Source organism: Gopherus flavomarginatus, chromosome 6 (assembly GCF_025201925.1).
Source record: "Gopherus flavomarginatus isolate rGopFla2 chromosome 6, rGopFla2.mat.asm, whole genome shotgun sequence".
Classification (NCBI taxonomy): Eukaryota; Metazoa; Chordata; order Testudines; family Testudinidae; genus Gopherus; species Gopherus flavomarginatus.
Window position 1 is genome coordinate 14,864,570 of NC_066622.1, and position 19,067 is coordinate 14,883,636.

The 19,067-nt window shown below is 44.7% G+C and overlaps 1 protein-coding gene across 3 annotated transcripts in view; it reads right to left on the reverse strand.

Annotated features, from left to right (window-relative positions):
- Window positions 1-254: 254 nt before the first annotated feature.
- Window positions 255-19,067, reverse strand: part of IL5RA (interleukin 5 receptor subunit alpha) — a 39,912-nt gene continuing 21,099 nt past the window's right edge. For all 3 annotated transcript variants that reach the window (XM_050957493.1, XM_050957492.1, XM_050957494.1), the window contains 3 exons: window positions 9,582-9,690; window positions 5,090-5,174; window positions 255-1,300 (listed from right to left, as the gene is read on the reverse strand). In XM_050957493.1, the coding sequence (XP_050813450.1) occupies window positions 1,178-1,300; window positions 5,090-5,174; window positions 9,582-9,690 (317 nt within the window). In that variant the 3' untranslated portion in view covers window positions 255-1,177. The remainder of the gene's footprint in view (window positions 1,301-5,089; window positions 5,175-9,581; window positions 9,691-19,067) is intronic.

The following is a 19,067-nucleotide window of genomic DNA, read 5'->3' on the forward strand; positions in this document are numbered from 1 at the left end:
TGCTGTGAGAACCCCCACCGCTGAGCTGTTCACACACAGCCTCTGGCATGTCAGCTGCTCCCAGCTGCTTGCAAGCAAATGACACTAGCCAATAAATCTGGTCCCAGAAACAACCCTAGGAACCTCCATCTTGCAGCGCCCAGTTATGTCTACTGGACGCTGCAAGCTTATATAAATTCTTCAAAGAAATGTATATGTACCAGGCTTGTTCTCCCAAGGGGAGTCTCTGACACACTGCAAACCAAACGCATTGCTTCAGGTAGAATAAACAAACAGATTTATTAACTATAAAGGTAGATTTAAATGATTATAAGTCAAAGCATAAGTCAGATTTGGTCAAATGAAATAAAAGCAAAACACATTCTAAGCTGATCTTAACACTTTCAATGTCCTTAAAAACTTAGATGCTTCTCACCACAGACTGGCTTTTCAGTCAGGTTCTCCTCTTGATCAGCGCTTCAGTCACTTGGTGGTGGTGGTGTCTGTAGGTGTTGATGGAAGAGAGAAAGAGCATAGCAAAATATCTCTCCCTTTTATCATGTTCTATCTTTCCTCTTGGCTTTGCCCCCCTCCCTTCAGAGTCAAGTGAGCATTACCTCATCGCAGTCCTAAACTGCCCAAAAGAAGAGGGGTGACTCTCTTGAGGGTCTAACAGATTCTTTTGTTGCTGCCATTGTTCCTGTGAGGCTGGGCTGGATTTGTCCCATCCATGCCCTGATGAGGTGTGAACTGCCTGTCTGTTCTTGGAGAGTTTTTGCATAGGCTTGCTTTAAGCTATGAGGATACATTTTCAGCCTCATAACTATATACACATGAAATTATAACCTATAACCTTATTGTAACATCACTATAACAACCATGCTCAGTGCATCATGAGCCTTCCAAAGACACCCAACATGACAAACTTTGCATTGGATACCACATAATCATTTTATAAAGATGAACATGGGGGTGTAGAGTGTCCCCTCGAGGTACAGAGCATCACAGAACGTACTCACTTTTTTCTTTACAAGCTAACACATACAAATGTCACTTTTTATTAAGCAACTTCACCTCTTGGAAGCAACACATTTTTCTACGTTTGAAGCACTGATGATGGTATGATCTGAAGGTTCATCCAATCTAAACTGCTGTCACTTGCAGTAACACTCCTGTTAATTTCAAGCTCATGAATGGATTAATAGTTCATATTACAAGAATCTTCAAGGACATCCGAAGAAAGGTCCTCAACATAACTTCCAAGATCTTCACAGCAACTTCCAATTTCTGTTTCCGTTTCACTGGTAAAGTTATGTGTTCTCTGAAAAAAGAAACACTGCTTTTAGCTATCAAACCGTAGGTGAAAAATACTTTTGAGCTACAATTCATGACAGTTCAAAGTTCACAATGATTAAAATCACACAATTGAAAAATATATATTTTTGCTTGAGATTTAACCTCTGAAACTTGTGTTCCAGGAGCAACGCACCCATTAACTTATCCAGGCAGTATGAAATTTTGCAGGGGTGCAAAGTATGTCTCAGCAGGGGATAAATTGTGTAAAAGTTTATAATACAATTAACCCAGTTGCTGGTGGTGGCCATTTTGCTGATGCATGTCACTTTTGTTGTGGCAGTGTGAAATCCATTGACAAAGGTCACAAATCCAGCTTTGTATAATACTGCCTTAACTGGCAGAATAAAAATGCTAAAGCAGTGACTGTGGGGAAAATGGCACTGCTGCTGGCCCTGCTCACCCCGCTGCCAGTCTGGGGTTCCATTCACTCAGCTGGCAGCAGGCTGAGCGGGGCCGGTGGCGGGACCTCAGACTGCAGCAGGTTGAGCTCAGCCAGCTGCCGGTCTGGGGTTCCATCCACCAGCTCCTGCCAGCCGGGATCCTGGCCACCGGGCCCCCTCAGCTCACTACCAGCCTGGGGTTATGCTCACCCAGGCCAGCAGGAGGCTGAGTGGGGCCGGCGGCTTGGACCCTGACTGGCAAGGAACCGGCAACCAGAACCCCAGACTGGCAGCAGGCTGAGTGCTGCTGGCACCCCAGACTGGCAGCGGATTGGGCTAGTCAGCCCCCCGTCATCCCCACTCAGCCCACCACCGGCCTGCTCAGCCCACTGCTGGCTGAGTGAATTGAACCCCAGCGGGCTGAGCGGGGCTGGTGGCTGGAACCTCAGAGAAGGATCCCAGGCAAGGATCACACTAAATTGATAAGATCTGCATTTTAATTTTATTTTAAAAGAAGCTTCTTAAATATTTTTAAAGCCTTATTTACTTTAAATACAACAATAGTTTACCTCTGTAATATAGACATAGAGAGGGACCTTCTACAAACGTTAAAATGTATTACTGGCCACAAAACCTTAAATTATAGTGAACTTGTCCCACCACTTCTGAAAGGTTGCCGACTCCAGAACTAAAGTATGTCAGTGCAGTGGGGGGAAATTTGCACGGCTGGCTGCTCACGTTGTGTTGTATTCTATTGCTAAACACAGGCCTTTGGCCTCTAGGGCTATCAATCTGGCTTCGTTCACCTGCATTAAATTTACTTTAAATAAAAAGATTGCTAAGTAAAACCCAGTGCTGCTCTCAGTAATGTGAAATGCTCTTTGTCTTAGTTCACTTTTTCTAAGGATTGCTTAGCTGCTATGTTAATATTTGCTATTTCTCTTATTCTAAAATCAGTTTGTCATACCCAATCATGTTATTTTCCACAGTTGACTTTACTTTAATTAAAAACAAACTGAATGCTTATACAATAATCTCTTAAGCTTGTTTCCTTGATCAGACTGTGGAATAACAAAGGAAAACTTTTCAGAGGGCGGGGGGAAATTAGAAGCAAGTTACTATACAGAATTCTCCATGAAAGCCAAGGCGAAGTTACACTTTATCTGTAAGGCAATTATATTTTTTCAGGAACAGCAAACACAAGAAGGCATCAAGTATTATCATTTAGTGATTACTGCCTCTTTATCATGTAATATGGCAGAGATGATGGGCCAAATTTACCACTGGTGTGGTGACCACAACTGTGCTGAAACAAATATTGAGCCTGTTTATACCAGTGTTTTTAGATCTGAATTACAAATAGGTTCAGTACATTTGTGCTAGACACCCAAGTGAATACTTCACACAAATTTTGTCTTCAGTTAGGATACACAAACCCAATACATTAATCATATACATCAACACAAAAATATCTGAGATAACATCAGCTGGAGAGTCAGCACGGGGAATGCCTAAAATTGCTTAATATTAAGTCCAAAGGTTTTCTCATCAGTTTTCACAAAGTAAATCAGGTCAGAAGACAGAAGTTAGATGGTGTTTGCGTCCATGCCAACATAGGGCTCTCTCTCTATGGTACTTCCATATCCCCCATTACTGTAATATCTGAGTGCTCCCAATCTTTAATGTGCTTATTCTCACAACATCCTTGAGAGGCCATTATCTCTATTTTACAGATGGGGAACTGAAACAGAGAGACTAAGGGTACTTACATTGCAATCGGGGGTATGGTTGCAGCTGGAGCAGACACACTTGAACTAGCTTTGCTCTAGCTAACTTGGGTACCAACAGCAGGTTGCAGCACAGGCCCGGAACCCTGGGTACCTACTCGGACAGTTAGCTCATGCTGCAGTCCATGCTGCCATGGGTTCACCGCCATTAGTACCCAAGCTGGCTAGATTAAAGCTACTCAGGCATGTAACATACTACACTCCTACCTCCGACTGCAGTGCCCTGTTTGACTTGCCCAAGAAGTCGGTGGCAGAGCAGGCAATTGAACCTAGAGTTCCCAGCCAGTACCATAACCACTGGATCATCCTTCCGCCCTAGAATGTTTCCTAGAATACATTCTTTAGAGCTTTGTCCATTCAGGTTTCAAGTTTCCTATGTGATGGACTTTTCCAGCACTTCCCATCATTCCTCCACCACATACATCTTGCTGTCAGCAAATGTTTCCAGATAAATCTGTCTTGGTTTTCCCTTTCTTCATTTCATCAGATTAGTGCTAGTTACACCACTTGTACTATCTTATACAAATCTGCCATTAAATACCTCTGGACTCAAACTCCACTTCACTGTTTAGGAGACAGCTCCTTTCCCCATCAGAGCTATGGCATCATCTGTAGCAATCTGGGCTCACTTTGGAACACTTTGTGGGCACAGCTTCCAAAAGTGAATTCTAAATTGTAAGTGCAAATCCTATAGCTAACTAAGCAAGCTGGCGCTCTGGCCTTCCAATGGGTAGCTTGCTATGCACCTATGTGCCTCTTTGACTGAGCAAATGTGTGATTTGGGTGCACTTTTATGTGGTCACCCTTGAAAATCTGGTTATTTCTCTCAAACCCTGAAGGAATATATATGGCTTCCCCTGGGTTCCCCAGTGGGCAAGCTACAGGCATGGCAGGACGTATCATGCCTCACATTAGAAGGTAGTAGCAGGCCACATCCACTGCTCTCTCCCCCCACCCCCCAACACACACACATAAATACACAACTGTAGCCAGCCCTAGTCTAGCTACAGGTATTTCTTCAAGCAAAGTCTCCTACCCAGATTTGGTCCTTTTACCAGGATTTGTTCTTTTACCTTTAACATTGTGGCTTATTTTTAGTAGAACTATGTAATATATAAGGCAACCCTTTAGGATTTCACAAAAATATACAATGCACAAACTGGGCTAGGTCTAAAGTCTTCACTAAAGTCAACAGATCCTTGCTCATTTAAACCAGTTTGAGAGTCTGGCGACAGTTGCCATAATTGCACACACAACCTCACTAACTGCAGGTGCAAATGGCTAATTCGGTTTCTAGCTCATCTTCTGTGCTTGCAGTTAGGATTGTCTGAGTTATTGCATTAATTGCACATACAAATTACGTGCACGCATTTCTGCATGTACTAGTCTGAAAATGTGGTTCATAAGTAATATTTATGTGGAAGTTATAAACAGCAGGAAGGGAGTTCCTAATCAGAGCAATATTAGTTGCTCTCCAGGAGGACAATACAAAAGAAATACAGGCGTAGCATATGTCTAGGAAAGAGGCAGCAGCCAAAGACTGTTAATTGTCTCCTCTGTGCAAATAATATAACACATTTCTTTTACCTGATAGCTCTTATTTAAAAACAGATTTTTTAAACTGTTATGGGGTGTTGGAATTGGTGGAAATAGTCTGCTCCATAAGTGACACCTGTGGAAACAATAAAGCAGGTTTATGAAAGAAATCAGTTGTTTTCTTCACTTTACCATGATTAACAATGATTTGATTCCCATGGGCTCTATTGTCACATACACTCAACTCGCCTGCCCTAACTCCTTTTGAGATTGTGACTTCTGCCACAGTGAGGCAAGATGGGGGGTTATTCACCTGTTAGTAAATGCCTGAGGCCAGTGCAATGGGGGAGGAGATTCCACTCACCTCTAATGACTGGCCAGAGCAGCTGACCTAGCACACAGTGGGTAGTGAAGTGCTGCTCAGAGAAAAAGGATGCAATAACTTATCCTTTCCCCAGGGAAAAGGAGAGGGAATGTGACTCTGTGTCATAATCTGTTCTTTGAGGTGCTCCTGGGATGATGCAGCTGTAAACCATGTGCCTAACAGAGAAAGATCTCTTTAAGAGATCTATGGAGAAGGGGGGAAGGGGTGGGGGTTTAGGAATGACTGGGTCATTGGTGCTTGGCAAATGCAAAATTAGCACGCCACACCCTGAAGTTCCTGAAATTGGGTGTAGTTTGGGACATGCGCAATAGGTTTCTTGTAGCTGGACTCCACTGAGAGTAAGTAGACAGGGCTTGTGCTTTGCAAAAGACCATGTGGCCTGTATGCCATGTATCGTTTGGGTGGGCTAGAGTTTACTTCCCTTCTCCAGTGCCTTCAAAACCCCATCTCCCCTAGGAAAGTACATGGAGACCCAGAATTCAGTTGCTGAAGATTTTCAGCAAGGCTTGCACAGGGTCAACCTCCCCAAACCAATTCTAAAAGGAATTAACTTAATTCTCAACTACGAACTTTATAAAATCTTATAATGCTAAAGAAACATAAGAACAACAATTTCTGCATTATAATGAGACTACTTTACATTATCTTCACAGTTATACATAAACATAAATAAAACAAAGTAAGGTTAAACAGGTCAGTCCCCACAGAAACACAGTGAGAAATAACTCAAGAGCTTAGGTTGAGTTTATCAGAGTCTCAGTTAGTGTTTGATCACCAGAGTGAAAATCTATAGTGTCTGCTGAAAAAAAAGCACTATTTCACTTTCTTAATCATGTCAATGCAAATATGAGAATCCCACAGCACCATGACCTGCAGAACCCACCAAAAACAAGATTAAAATCCCGCAACCCCCTATGGAACCATATCAAGATCCTTGCACCCAACTTTGATGCTGAGGCTCAGGGTTGCACTTTCACCCAGGCTGGTAATCCACCTACTCTGCGATATGGACACAGCCTCACTCATTTGAGTGCTGATAGTCCTCCACTACCTTCTCACAATTCCGCTTTTGTGCCCAGAACAGACATGATCCGGTGATCTCCGTAACAAAACTATATCCTTAATATACATGACCTAATTGTCCATTCCATCACATGCTGGTATGATTTAAGTGAAATGACACTGGGTTAAAACCAGTGCAACAATTAGGGTAATCTTTGTTGATTAGATGCTCAGCTAGCATTACTTCTGCACCACTTTCATCTGTGTTGGTTGGGGTCAAGGTGAGAATTGCCTGTTTCTGTTTCACTCTGTTATGTGCTGCTTAAGGAAGAGGCAGTCCTGTACTATCCCCACTAAGCTACTGATCCGTTTATTTTATGACCACTGTCTCAGTTCATCTGGTTGGTTGAACTCCTCCATTACCATCACTTTGCCCTTTTCAAAAGCCTTTTTGGTTCCTGCCAAGCTCTTTTTACCCACATTCCTTCTGATCAAATTGTCTAAAGTAAATATATGCTACTAACTTAGATCCTTTCATGAATCCCACTTGGGCACTTAATTATACCCCACAGAGAGCTCCTTCAAAGTCTTCCATGACTAACATGTAGTATTGTAGTTGGTAGACACAACCTGGCTAAAATGGCTACCACCTCAGTAAGTAAATGTTAAAACATATATTTGTGCTTAGCTCTTATTTAGTGACATTATGATGAAAATTACAAGTCACAAAAGGGAAGACTTGGAATACTGAAAACACACTGGAGTCTTTTCACTGTTGTACAGGCTAACTTTATGCCTGAGATGTGTGGCCAAGGAATCATTGGGAATGGAGGCGGAACAGGGTGCCTAAGAAAGAGATTTCTAAGGGGACCTAGTATCAGAGGGGTAGCCGTATTAGTCTGGATCTGTAAAAGCAGCAAAGAATCCTGTGGCACCTTATAGACTAACAGACGTTTTGGAGCATGAGCTTTCGTGGGTGAATACCCACTTTGTCAGATGCAAGACCTAGGCCCTTCCTCGTCCTTACCAAGGAGAAAAGATGGAACATTCTGCATCCTATTTTGAACACGGTGTCACAAAATGATTTGGAATGTGCATGGCACCCCCTGAAGTGTGGCCCAGCTGGAGTCAGTCAGGGTAAGGCAGCCGCAGCTGGGGATCCAGCTAAGGAATGGGACAGAGCTGACTGGAGATAGTACTGCTGTATGTGCTGCTATCATTTCAGCACTTGGCAGCTAAGTTACTTGTACCACAAAGGGAATATCTTCACAGCACAGTTAACTCGGGAGATTGGCACCTGGTCTGAGTACTTGTGTTGTCCCAGCCCAGGTGTGAGTAGCCACACTGCAAAGCCCTACCTTAGTTACTGGGTATGTCTATATTGCAATAAAAGACCTGTGGCACAGCTACACTGGCCTGAGTCAGTTGACTGAGGCTGCAGGGCTATCAAATTTGCAGTGTAGATGTTGGGGTTCAGGCTCAACCCTCCTGCCTCGTGGGGGTCTCAGAACCGAGGCTCCAGACCAAGCTCAAACATGCTATTGTTAGCTCCACAGCCTGAGCCCAAGTCAAATGACCTGGGCTCCGATACTTGGCATCATCAGGATTTTATCACAGCGTAGCCATACCTCACTGGTGCTGCACTCATGCATGTGTGTGGCTAGGACTTCAGAGGCATTCGTTGAGCTGAAGTAAGATGACCTGCTCTATAATTCCTTCCCAGTGAATTGTGAGAGAACATGTCTGTCCTGGGCACAAAAGGGGAATTGTGGGAGGACTATCAGCACTCAAATGAGTGAGCCTGTGTCCTTATTGCAGAGTGGGTGGATTACCAGCCTGGGTGAAAGTGGAACTGGAATTCTAACCCACACCTCCAGCCATACCAGCTAGCTCAGGTTTAAGTCCCCGTGAAATCTGGATAGGAGGGTTTTGTGTGTTGATAGGAGGGAAATTAGGGCCAACTGCCATGTTAACTCTGTACTGGGAATATACACCATGAAAAAACACCCACCTGAACGGTGCAAGTTTCAGCACTGTAAAGGGGCAGTGTAGACAGTGTCACAGCACTGGAGCTGTGCTCCCAGCACTGGTAGCTATTCCCCTCACAGAAGTGGCTTTTTACAGCACTAGGCTTTCTCCCAGCGCTGGAGCAGTGACTACACAGCCACATTAAAGTACTACCACCATTTTTTTTTACAACCTGTGCTTTTAGTTTGGACAAAAGAAACTTTGTGGGAAGGAAATCAGCTGAGGACTCATCAGGTGAGCAACTAATTTAGGAGCCATTAAAGAAATTAACAGGCAGTTAGTGGATTCATGGACAGTGCTTAAATTACTGGGAGCATTTTTATTGTGAACCTGATGCTTGCTGCTTGATATATCTCTTAGGAAAAGGAGTTTGTAATTACATTATTGATTCTTTGAATCATCATTGATGAACTGACTTCATCATTGATTTATGATTCTCTTCCTTGATTTCTGGATGCTGCCACTGAAATCCAAAATATTTCTGGCTTTGTTCACACATTGTCTTTGGAAACTTGGCTACAAGGGCATCCATTGGGCCCTCATATTAAAAAAGAGCTGCTCTAAAATACTTGCCAAACCAGTCTTAGAGAATAGTTAAATACTGGCTTGGTTTTCTGGTGGTACTGAACACCTTTGCCTCCCAGTGAAGTAAGTGAAAATCAGGCCACGTGTACAGGTGTCTAAATATGGATTTCAGGTGCCTGGTTTTAGACCACAAGTTTGAAAATACTGGCCTTTGTCTTTAACCATGAAAGATGGTTTCTCTTAGCAGCTTTTGTTGGGTCTCAAGGTAGCATTCTTCTATGGAGATAAATGGCCAGCAGGGTCCATCTTAGTGAGGCCTGAGCAAAGTAGATAAGGTAGCTTCCCGACAGTCCATCTCACACCGAGACAGTTTCAGTCCCTCTTTCAACACATGGCTTTGGAATTTGAGATTAAATTGAGCATTCTCCTAAACTTCCTCAAATTCACTGAACAACTTTTATCTTGTAATCAATATTCTTGATTTGTATTAATCATGTTTAATACCAAAATAAAAGCCCTTTGAGTACTGAATAATTCATTTAATGATTCCTTGTGCAAATTTAATCTATGCTAATTAGTTATTGCCTACTCAAAAATACTTACTTTCTGCATATTATAGCAGTAAGCAATGCCACGGAACATATGAATACTAGAAGAGCAACGAGAACCGTGTAGGCCTTGGAGTCTACTGGAGTCCTTGGCTGGTTTTTTCCTAGATTTAAAAAAAAGAAAAAAAGAAAGAAAGAAAGAAAAGTGGTGAGATTTTTTCCTTTGTAAAAAACACATTGGAAAAAATTCTTCTACTAGATAAGCCCTTGGAACCAAGCTTACTTCATTCAGTGGGTTTACATGGATATAACTGAGATCACAATTTATCTCTCTCCATATAAAATCTTTTATATCTATGACTGGGGAACATTCTGTAGCAAATTCAGCATTAAGAACTTCTTCCACAGGGCTAGGTTTTAATGTATGCGTAGAAGAAAGAAAGCGAGCTAAGAATTGTCATGAATCAGGGCCACAATCGTTATCAGTACAGTGCACCCTGCTATGTTAACATACTGAGTTGTGCAATTCCACACAACAGGCAAATATGGCCGAGTCTGCAATAAAGAGACAGTTTGCTTATAATCATGGTCACAAAAAACTTATTTTCCGTTAAACCACCCTTCAGTTATTTATATTAATCCTTTCAAGCCAGGAGTTGGATTTTCCTGGCTTAATAGCCATGGCCAATAAAACATGCAGTGAGACACTGATCTTTCTTTGAAGTCTGTTGTTTATCCTCCCTCGGGAAGAATGTCACTGCTTCAACTGCCTGGGGGCAGAAACACCTATTACATTAAGGACAATGTTCCTATTTGACAAAGGTGTTCCTAATGTCACATTTCACCACTCTGAGCTATAGAAAGAAAACATTTACGTTTGAACATTTAGATTTTAAAGTCCCCACCCCCCCATGTCTATGAGAATGGCACAAGGCCTATATCGAGGCGACAGAATGACTGTCACTGAATAATTGAAAGGATATAAATTGGTGAGCAGCACAATACTATTTCAAAAAGAAATAATATTCACCTTTGGAACAGATTCTTTTCTGGGTATGGAGTGCTCACATGAGAAACAATTGCAGGATTGGGTCCTGTGCCATTACAGCTCAGTGACCTGGACTAATATTGTGTATATTAATTACCACCATTGATTTAAATAGTTGTTTTTTTTTAATTCTGGTTACAATTATACTTCCAAGAAAATGAAGCCTAAGGCCAAGCTGGGCTCAGGGCAAGTCTGGGGGGGTGGGAAAGTGGCCCTCAGATGCATTTACAGTTTCTTAGTCCTAAAACTGGAGTGAGCTATTCCTGGTTCCCAGCACAAAGTAGAACAGTTCTGAGGCTTCTGTGCCTTATTTTAGCTGCCTGTGATCCTAAAGAGCCATAAGGTAAGGCAGGAATCAGGAATACAAATTTCTGTTTGTAAATAAGAGAAACCTTGCAACGTTAACTGAAACTGACTTAAGTTTGTTGTGGGGAATTTAATTGGGTTTTTTTAGGCTTTAAGTGAATAATCCCGGTGAGACATCTAAGTGCATTTTTAGTTTTTTCATCAGTTTGAATACGTTTCATGTTTGCAATTAATTAGTAATGCAACATATGAAGTTGCAAGTTCAAGTTCTGCAAAACACATGTGAAATCAGTTCTCCACTGCAGACTCACTTGACACATAAACAGTTCATTATCGTAGGCTAGATCACGTCTAATAAGTTCTCCGCAGACAAGCTGTCATAAACAGATAGTAGGAGTTAATAGAATAGAAGTACTTTATATCTCTTTTGCCTGTAAAGGGTTAACAAGATCAGTGAGCCTGGCTGTCACCTGAATAGAGGACCAATCAGGGGACAGGATACTTTCAAATCTTGAGGGAGGGAAGTTTTTGTGTGTGCTGTTTTGGTTGTTGTTCACTCTGGGGGCTCAGAGGGTCCAGACGTGCGACCAGGTTTCTCTCCAATCTCTCCGATACAGGCTCAGAATAGTGAGTACTAGGTAGATAAAGCGAGTTAGGCTTATGTTTGTTTTCTTTATTTGCAAATGTGTATTTGACTGGAAGGAGTTCAAATTTATATTTTGCTGAAAGGATTTTAATTTGTACTTGTATACTTATGCTGGGAGGGTATTCCCAGTGTCTATAGCTGAAAGACCCTGTACCTATTCCATTTTAAATTTACAAAGATAATTTTTACTGTTTTTCTCGCTTTAATTAAAAGTTTCTTGTTTAAGAACCTGATTGTTTTTTTTATTCTGGTGTGAGACTCCAGGGGACGGGGTCTGGATTCACCAGGGAATTGGTGGGGAGAAGGGAGGGAAGGGGGAGAGAGAGGCTAATTTCTCTCTGTGTTAGGATTACTGTCTCTCTCAGGGAGAATCTGGGAGGGGAAGAGAGAAGGAGAGGGGGAAGGTGCATTTTCCTCTCTGTTCTAAGATTCAAGGAGTTTGAATCACAGTGATCTTCCAGGGTAACCCAGGGAGGGGAAGCCTGGGAGAGGCAACGGTGGGGGAAAGGGTTTACTTTCCTTATGTTAAGATTCAGAGGGTCTGGGTCTTGGGGGTCACCGGGCAAGGTTTTGGGGGGACCAGAGTGTACCAGGCACTGGAATTCCTGGTTGGTGGCAGCGCAACAGGTTCTAAGCTGGTAATTGAGCTTAGAGGAATTCATGCTGGTACCCCATCTTTTGGACGCTAAGGTTCAGAGTGGGGATTTATACCATGACACAAGCAGACTAAGATTTACCCAGTTATCCTCTGCAAATTCAACATTTGCCAAAGTTATCACAGTTTGCTACCTGAGACAAGGCAGTATTTCCTCATACTTCAAATAAGAAGTAAGGGCCCAGCTAATGGCAGGCTAGGTCTACACTATGATTTTAGGTCAAATTTAGCACAGTTACCTCGATTTAACCCTGCACCCGTCCACACAACGAAGCCCTTTTTTTCGACTTAAAGGGCTCTTAAACGCGATTTCTTTGCTCCACCTCTGACAAGGGGATTAGCACTGAAATCGGCCTTGCCAGTCAAATTTGGGATAGCATGGATATAATTTGACGGTATTGGTCTCCGGCAGCTATCCCAGAGTGCTTCATTGTGACCACTCTGGACAGCGCTCTCAACTCAGATGCACTGGCCAGGTAGACAGGAAAAGTCCCGCAAACTTTTGAATTTCATTTTCTGTTTGGCCAGTGTGGTGAGCTGATTAGCACAGGTGACCATGCAGAGCTCATCAGCAGAGGTGACTATGGAGTCCCAGAATTGCAAAAGAGTTCCAGCATGGACCGAACAGGAGGTATGGGATCTGATCGCTGCATTGGGAGATGAATCCATGCTAGCTGAACTCCATTCCATTAAATGACAAGCCAAAACATTTGAAAAAGTCTCCAAGGGTATGAAGGGCTGAGGCTACAACAGAGACTAACGGCAGTGCTGCATGAAAATTAAGGCACTCAGGCAAGCCTACCAAAAAAACACAGAGGCAAATGGCTGCTCCAGGTCACAGCCCCAAACATGCCGCTTCTATGATGAGCTGCATGCCATTCTAGGGGGTGCAGCCACCAGCACCCTACCCCTGTGCTCTGATTCCATCAATGGAGTAGGATGCAACACGGAAGCGGGTTTTGGGGATGAGGAAGATGATGAGGAGATTGAAGATAGATCACAGCAAGGAAGCGGAGAAACCAGTTTCCCCATCAGCCAGGATCTGTTTCTCACCCTGGACCTGGAGCCAGTAACCCCGACCCCACCCAAGGCGGGCTTCCAGACCCTGTAGGTGGAGAAGGGACCTTATGAGTGTACCTTTGGAAATATTAGACAAGGTTTAAAAGCAAACGTTTTTAATTATTTATTTGCCCTGGCATTCACAGCCAGTGCATCTACTGGAGAAGTCTGTTAATATGTCTGGGGATGGAGAAGAAATCCTCCAGGGACATCTCTATAAAGCTCTCCTGGATGTACTCTCAAAGCCTTTGCAAAAGGTTTCTGGGGAGGGCAGGCTTATTCCGTCCTCCATGGTAGGACATTTTACCATGCCAGGCCAGTAGCATGTAGCCGGGAATCACTGCAGAACAAAGCATTGCAGCACATGGTGCTGGTGTTTGCTGGCATTCAAACAACATCTGTTCTTTATCTCTGTGTTATCCTCAGGACAGTGATATCATTCATGGTCACCTGGTTGAAATAGGGTGGTTTTATTAAGTGGACATTCAGAGATGCCCATTCCTGCTGGGCTGTTTGCCTGTGGCTGAACAGAAATGTTCCCCACTGTTAGCCACGTGGTGGGGGGAGGGGTGAAGCTATCAAAATGTGACCTTGTAACGAAAGCACATGTGCTATGTAATGTTAACAGCAAGGTTTACCATGAAAGAGTGTACCCAATGTCCTATCAAATGTGTCTTTTTAACTAACACTCTCCCTTTTTCTTTCTTCCACCAGTTGCATATGTTTCTTCTTCCCAGAGGCTAGTGAAGATTAGAAGGTGAAAAAAATGCATTCGAGATGAAATGTTCTCTGAGATCATGCTGTCCTCCCACACTGACAGAGCACAGCAGAATGCATGGAGGCAGACAATGTCAGAGTGCAGGAAAGCACAATATGAACGTGAGGAGAGGTGGCGGGCTGAAGATGATAGGTGGCATCAGCTTGCTGACAGAAGGCAGGAGTCAATGCTCAGGCTGCTGGAGCATCAAACTCATATGCTCCAGCATATGGTTGAGCTGCAGGAAAGGCAGCAGGAGCACAGACCGCCGCTACAGCCCCTGTGTAACCAACCGCCCTCCAAGTTCCATAGCCTCTTCACTCAGATGCCCAAGAACGCGGTGGGGGCCTCCAGCCACTCCACCCCAGAAGACTGCCCAAGCAACAGAAAGCTGGCATTCAATAAGTTTTAAATTTTTTAAGTTTTAAAGTTTTAAAGTGCAGCATGGCCTTGTCCTTCCCTCCTTCTCCACCCCTCCCAGCTACCTTGGCAGTTATCCCTCTGTCTGTGTGATGAATTAATAAAGAATGCATGAATGTGAAGCAACAATGACTTTATTGCCTCCACAAGCGGTGATCAAAGGGGAGAGGGGAGGGTGGTTAGCTTACAGGGAAGTAGAGTGAACCAAAGGTGGGGTTTCATCAAGGAGAAGCAAACAGAACTTTCACACCAAAGCCTGGCCAGTCATGAAATTGGTTTTCAAAGCTTCTCTGATGCCTACCGCATACTCATGTACACTTCTAACTGCCCTGGTGTCTGGCTGTGCATAATCAGCAGCCAAGCAATTTGCCTCAACCTCCCACCCTGCCATAAATGTCTCCCCCTTACTCTCATAGATATTGTGGAGTGCACAGCAAGCAGTAATAACAATGGGAATATTGGATTTGCTGAGGTCTATACGAGTCAGTAAACTGCGACAGCGTGCTTTTAAACATCCAAATGCACATTCTACCACCATTCTGCACTTGCTCAGCCTATAGTTGAACAGCTCCTGACTACTGTCCAGGCTGCCTGTGTATGGCTTCATGAGCCATGGCATTAAGGGGTAGGCTGGGTCCCCAAGGATAACTATAGGTATTTCAACATCCCCAACAGTTATTTTCTTGTCTGGGAAGAAAGTCCCTTCCTGCAGCTTTTGAAACGGACCAGAGTTCCTGAAGATGCGAGCGTCATGTACCTTTCCCAGCCATCCCACGTTGATGTTGGTGAAATGTCCCTTGTGATCCACCAGTGCTTGCAGCACCATTGAAAAGTATCCCTTTTGGTTTATGTACTCACTGGCTTGGTGCTCCGGTACCAAGATAGGGATATGAGTTCTGTCTATCACCCCACCACAGTTAGGGAATCCCATTGCAACAAAGCCATCCACTATGGCCTGCACATTTCCCAGAGTCACTAACCTTGATATCAGCAGCTCTTTGATTGCGTTGGCTTTTTGGATCACAGCAGCACCCACAGTAGATTTGCCCACTCCAAATTGATGCCCGACTGACTGGTAGTTGTCTGGCATTGTAAGCTTCCAGAGGGCTATCACCATTCGCTTCTCAACTGTGAGGGCTGCTCTTATCTTGGTATTCTGGAGCTTCAGGACAAGGGAAAGCAAGTCACAAAGTTCCATGAAAGTGCCCTTATGCATGTGAAAGTTTTGCAGCCACTGGGAATCATCCCAGACCTGCAACACTATGTGGTCCCACCAGTCTGTGCTTGTTTCCCAGGACCAGAATCAGCATTCCATGGCATGATCCTGCCCCATTAACACCATGATGTGCACATTGCTGGGGCCCGTACTTTGTGAGAAGTCTATGCCGTCATCACTCTCGTCATCGTGCTGCCGTTGCCTCCTCGTCTGGTTTCGCTTTTGCGGGTTCTGGTTCTGCATATACTGCAGGATAATGCATGTGGTGTTTACAGTGCTCATAATTGCCGCAGTGATCTGAGCGGGCTCCATGCTTCCCGTGCTATGGCGTCTGTGCTGAAAAAAGGCGCGAAGAACTTGTCTGCCGTTGCTCTGATGGAGGAAGGGGCAACTGACAACATGGGTTGCAGGGAATTAAAATCAACAAAGGGGGTGGCTTTGCATCAAGGAGAAACACAAACAACTGTCACAAAGAATGGCTCCCCCTTAAGGATTGAACTCAAATCCCTGGGTTTAGCGGACCGTTGATTTCACGGAGGGAGGGGGGAGACAATGAATATAAAGCAAATCTGATCTATTTCTTGTTTTGATCCACTCCATCTACCTTATACATCTTAGGTTGGCAGCAGATGGTGCAGTATGACTGCTAGCCATCGTCATCTCCTGGGTGCTCACCAGAAGATGGTGCAGTACGACTGCTAGCCATCATCATCTCCTGGGTCCTTGCCAGAGGATGGTGCAGTATGACTGGCGAATGACCTGGCTGAGTCACTCCCATGTCTGCCCAGGCACCCCTGACCGACCTCACTGAGGTCAGCTAAAAGAGCACCCAGGAGTACGACGATGATGACTACCAGTCCTAATGTACTGTCTGCTGCCAAAAGGCAATGAGCTGCTGCTGTGTAGCAATGTAGTCCCACGTCTGCCAGCACCCAGGAGACATATGATGACGGTGAGCTGAGCGGGCTCCATGCTTACCGTGGTATGGCATCTGCACAGGTAACCCAGGAAAAAAGGCGTGAAATGCTTGTCTGCCATTGCTTTCATGGAGGGAGGGAAGGAGGGAGAGGGGGGCCTGACGCCATGTACCCAGAACCACCCATGACACTGTTTTTGCCCTATCGGGCATTGGGCTCTCAACCCAGAGTTCCAATGGGCGGCGGAGACTGTGAGAACTGTGGGATAGCTACCCACACTGCGACGCTCTGGTAGTTGACGCTAGCCTCTGTACTATGGACGCAGTCCACTGAGTTAATGCACTTAGACCATTTTGTGTGGGAACATACACAACTGGCTGTATAAAAATGATTTCTAAAAAAAAGACTTCTGTAAATTCGACCTAATTTTGTAGTGTAGACATACCTGCAGCTGAAAGAACTTAACACAGGGCCCTAACCTGGCAACTCAGAAATTGTGAATGTGGTAAATTTTGACCCCTGCTCCAGTAAGTTCTCAACCTGGGAGGGAGTAGAATGTATTCCGGGGAAGGGGGTGAGAAGCTTTAGGACAGCAGCGACTGGTGGCTGGGCATCCAGTTCTGAAGGCAGTGGAGAAATAAGGTTGGCATGGTATAGTATTGCCATCCTTACTTCTGTTCTGCTGCTGGTGGCAGTGCTGCCTTCAGAGCTGGACACCCCACCAGCAGCCACTGCTCCCTGCTCTGCCTTCAGAGCTAAGGAGGCCATATATGTACTTGTGGGCCGGGAGCGGGGCAGGGAGGGTTGTAAACTACTACAGACACAAAGAAGGGCAGGGGGGGGGGGAAGCAATCAAATAAGTTTGAGAACCACTGGCTTATAGGACTTATAAATGAGTCACAAAGGGTTGGGGAAAATTTCCCCAGCATGGAAACAGAGTAGGGCCAATGTAAGCAGCCCTATACTGCCTTCCTTCATTTTGTGGGCAGAGCTTGGTCAGCATCAGAGCACTGCTGTGGGCCCACTTCTGAAGGACGCTCTGTTACCAGGAGCTGGGTGAAGATATTCATTAGCGAATTCATTAGAGCCAACTAGGCAGATTAGCACATTAATGTTCATTAGAAACGAGGTATAAAGGCGTTGAAGAGTTTGGTAAACAAGACAGAGCAACGTGAAGAACATTTTTTTTTAAAGAAAATCAGGAAGTAAAGAAATATAACTCCAAAGATAAGAGTGAGAGGGGATGGCTGAGTACAAACAGTTGATAATGTGTCATGATAAGATAACTGCTACTTCTATGAAAACATGTTCAGCAATCAGGAAATACAGTATCAAGTGGATCAGATCTATGCAAATTAATGCCTTCCAAAGATACTAACCTTCACAGATCCCCATGGGAGTTCAGGTAATTTCTAATAAGGAGTATCTGACCTCACCATTCGCTTTGACTTTTGGCATTAGCATACCAGCACCCATATCACCATGGGGGAGTGTGTGTGTGTGTGTGTGTGTGTGTGTGTGTGTGTGTGTGTGTGTGTGTGTGTGTGTGTGTGTGTGTGTGTGTGTGTGTGTGTGTGTGTGTGTGTGTGTGGCAGGTATGTGTCAAATTTCAAGAAGTAAACAGCTAGCAGGGCATGCTGATTTCTTCAGGTGTGATGCATGTCAGACCCAGCTGTGCCAGCTCAGGCTAGGATCTTGTCATATTTCATACGGAGAGCAAAATTGCAACAGGCTAGTAATTATATGGAGACATCTAAGGACACTGCAGGTTACTACAAGAGAAAGATTCAGGAGGTGGCATTCATTTATCTGAAATAGTATTCCACCAATCGTGTCTACACTTGCCATTTAAAGCGGAAAAAGTCCCTTTTTTGTGCAAAAACCATAGGAGCGTCTACACTTGCCAATGACTTTTTGCAGTAAAACTCAGAAGTTTCATCGCAAAGAGAAAACCACCTCCACGAGAGGGGTACAGCTCTAACCAGTGACGCTTTTGCGGTGATGTGCAACTGAAGACACATTCTTCCTGTTTACACAGCTTTTAATCTGTGCAGGATATTCCACAATCAGGGCCGGTGCAACCATTTAGGCGACCTAGGCAGTCGCCTAGGGCACTAGGATTTGGGAGGCGCCATTTTCTTCAGCAGCGACTGCGGTGGCCGGATCTTCGGCCACCCCAGTCGCTGCCGGTATTTAGGCGGAGGGAGCTGGGGCAAGGGAGCGCGGGGAGGGCCTCTTGCAGCAAGTAAAGGGGGGTGGGTGGCACGCAGGGGAACTCTACACCCCAGCGCACTGCTGCCTTACCTCCTCCCTGAGCATGCCATGTCCGCTTCACTTCTCCCACCACCCAGGCTTGCAGCGCCTAAGCTGATTGGCGCCGCAAGCCTGGTAGGTGGGAGAAGTGAAACAGCCATGGCGTGCTCGGGGGGGAGGCGGGACAGGGGTGAGCTGCTTCATTTCTCCCACCTCCCAGGCTTGCAGCGCCAATCAGCTTAGGCACCATAAGCCTGGGAGGTA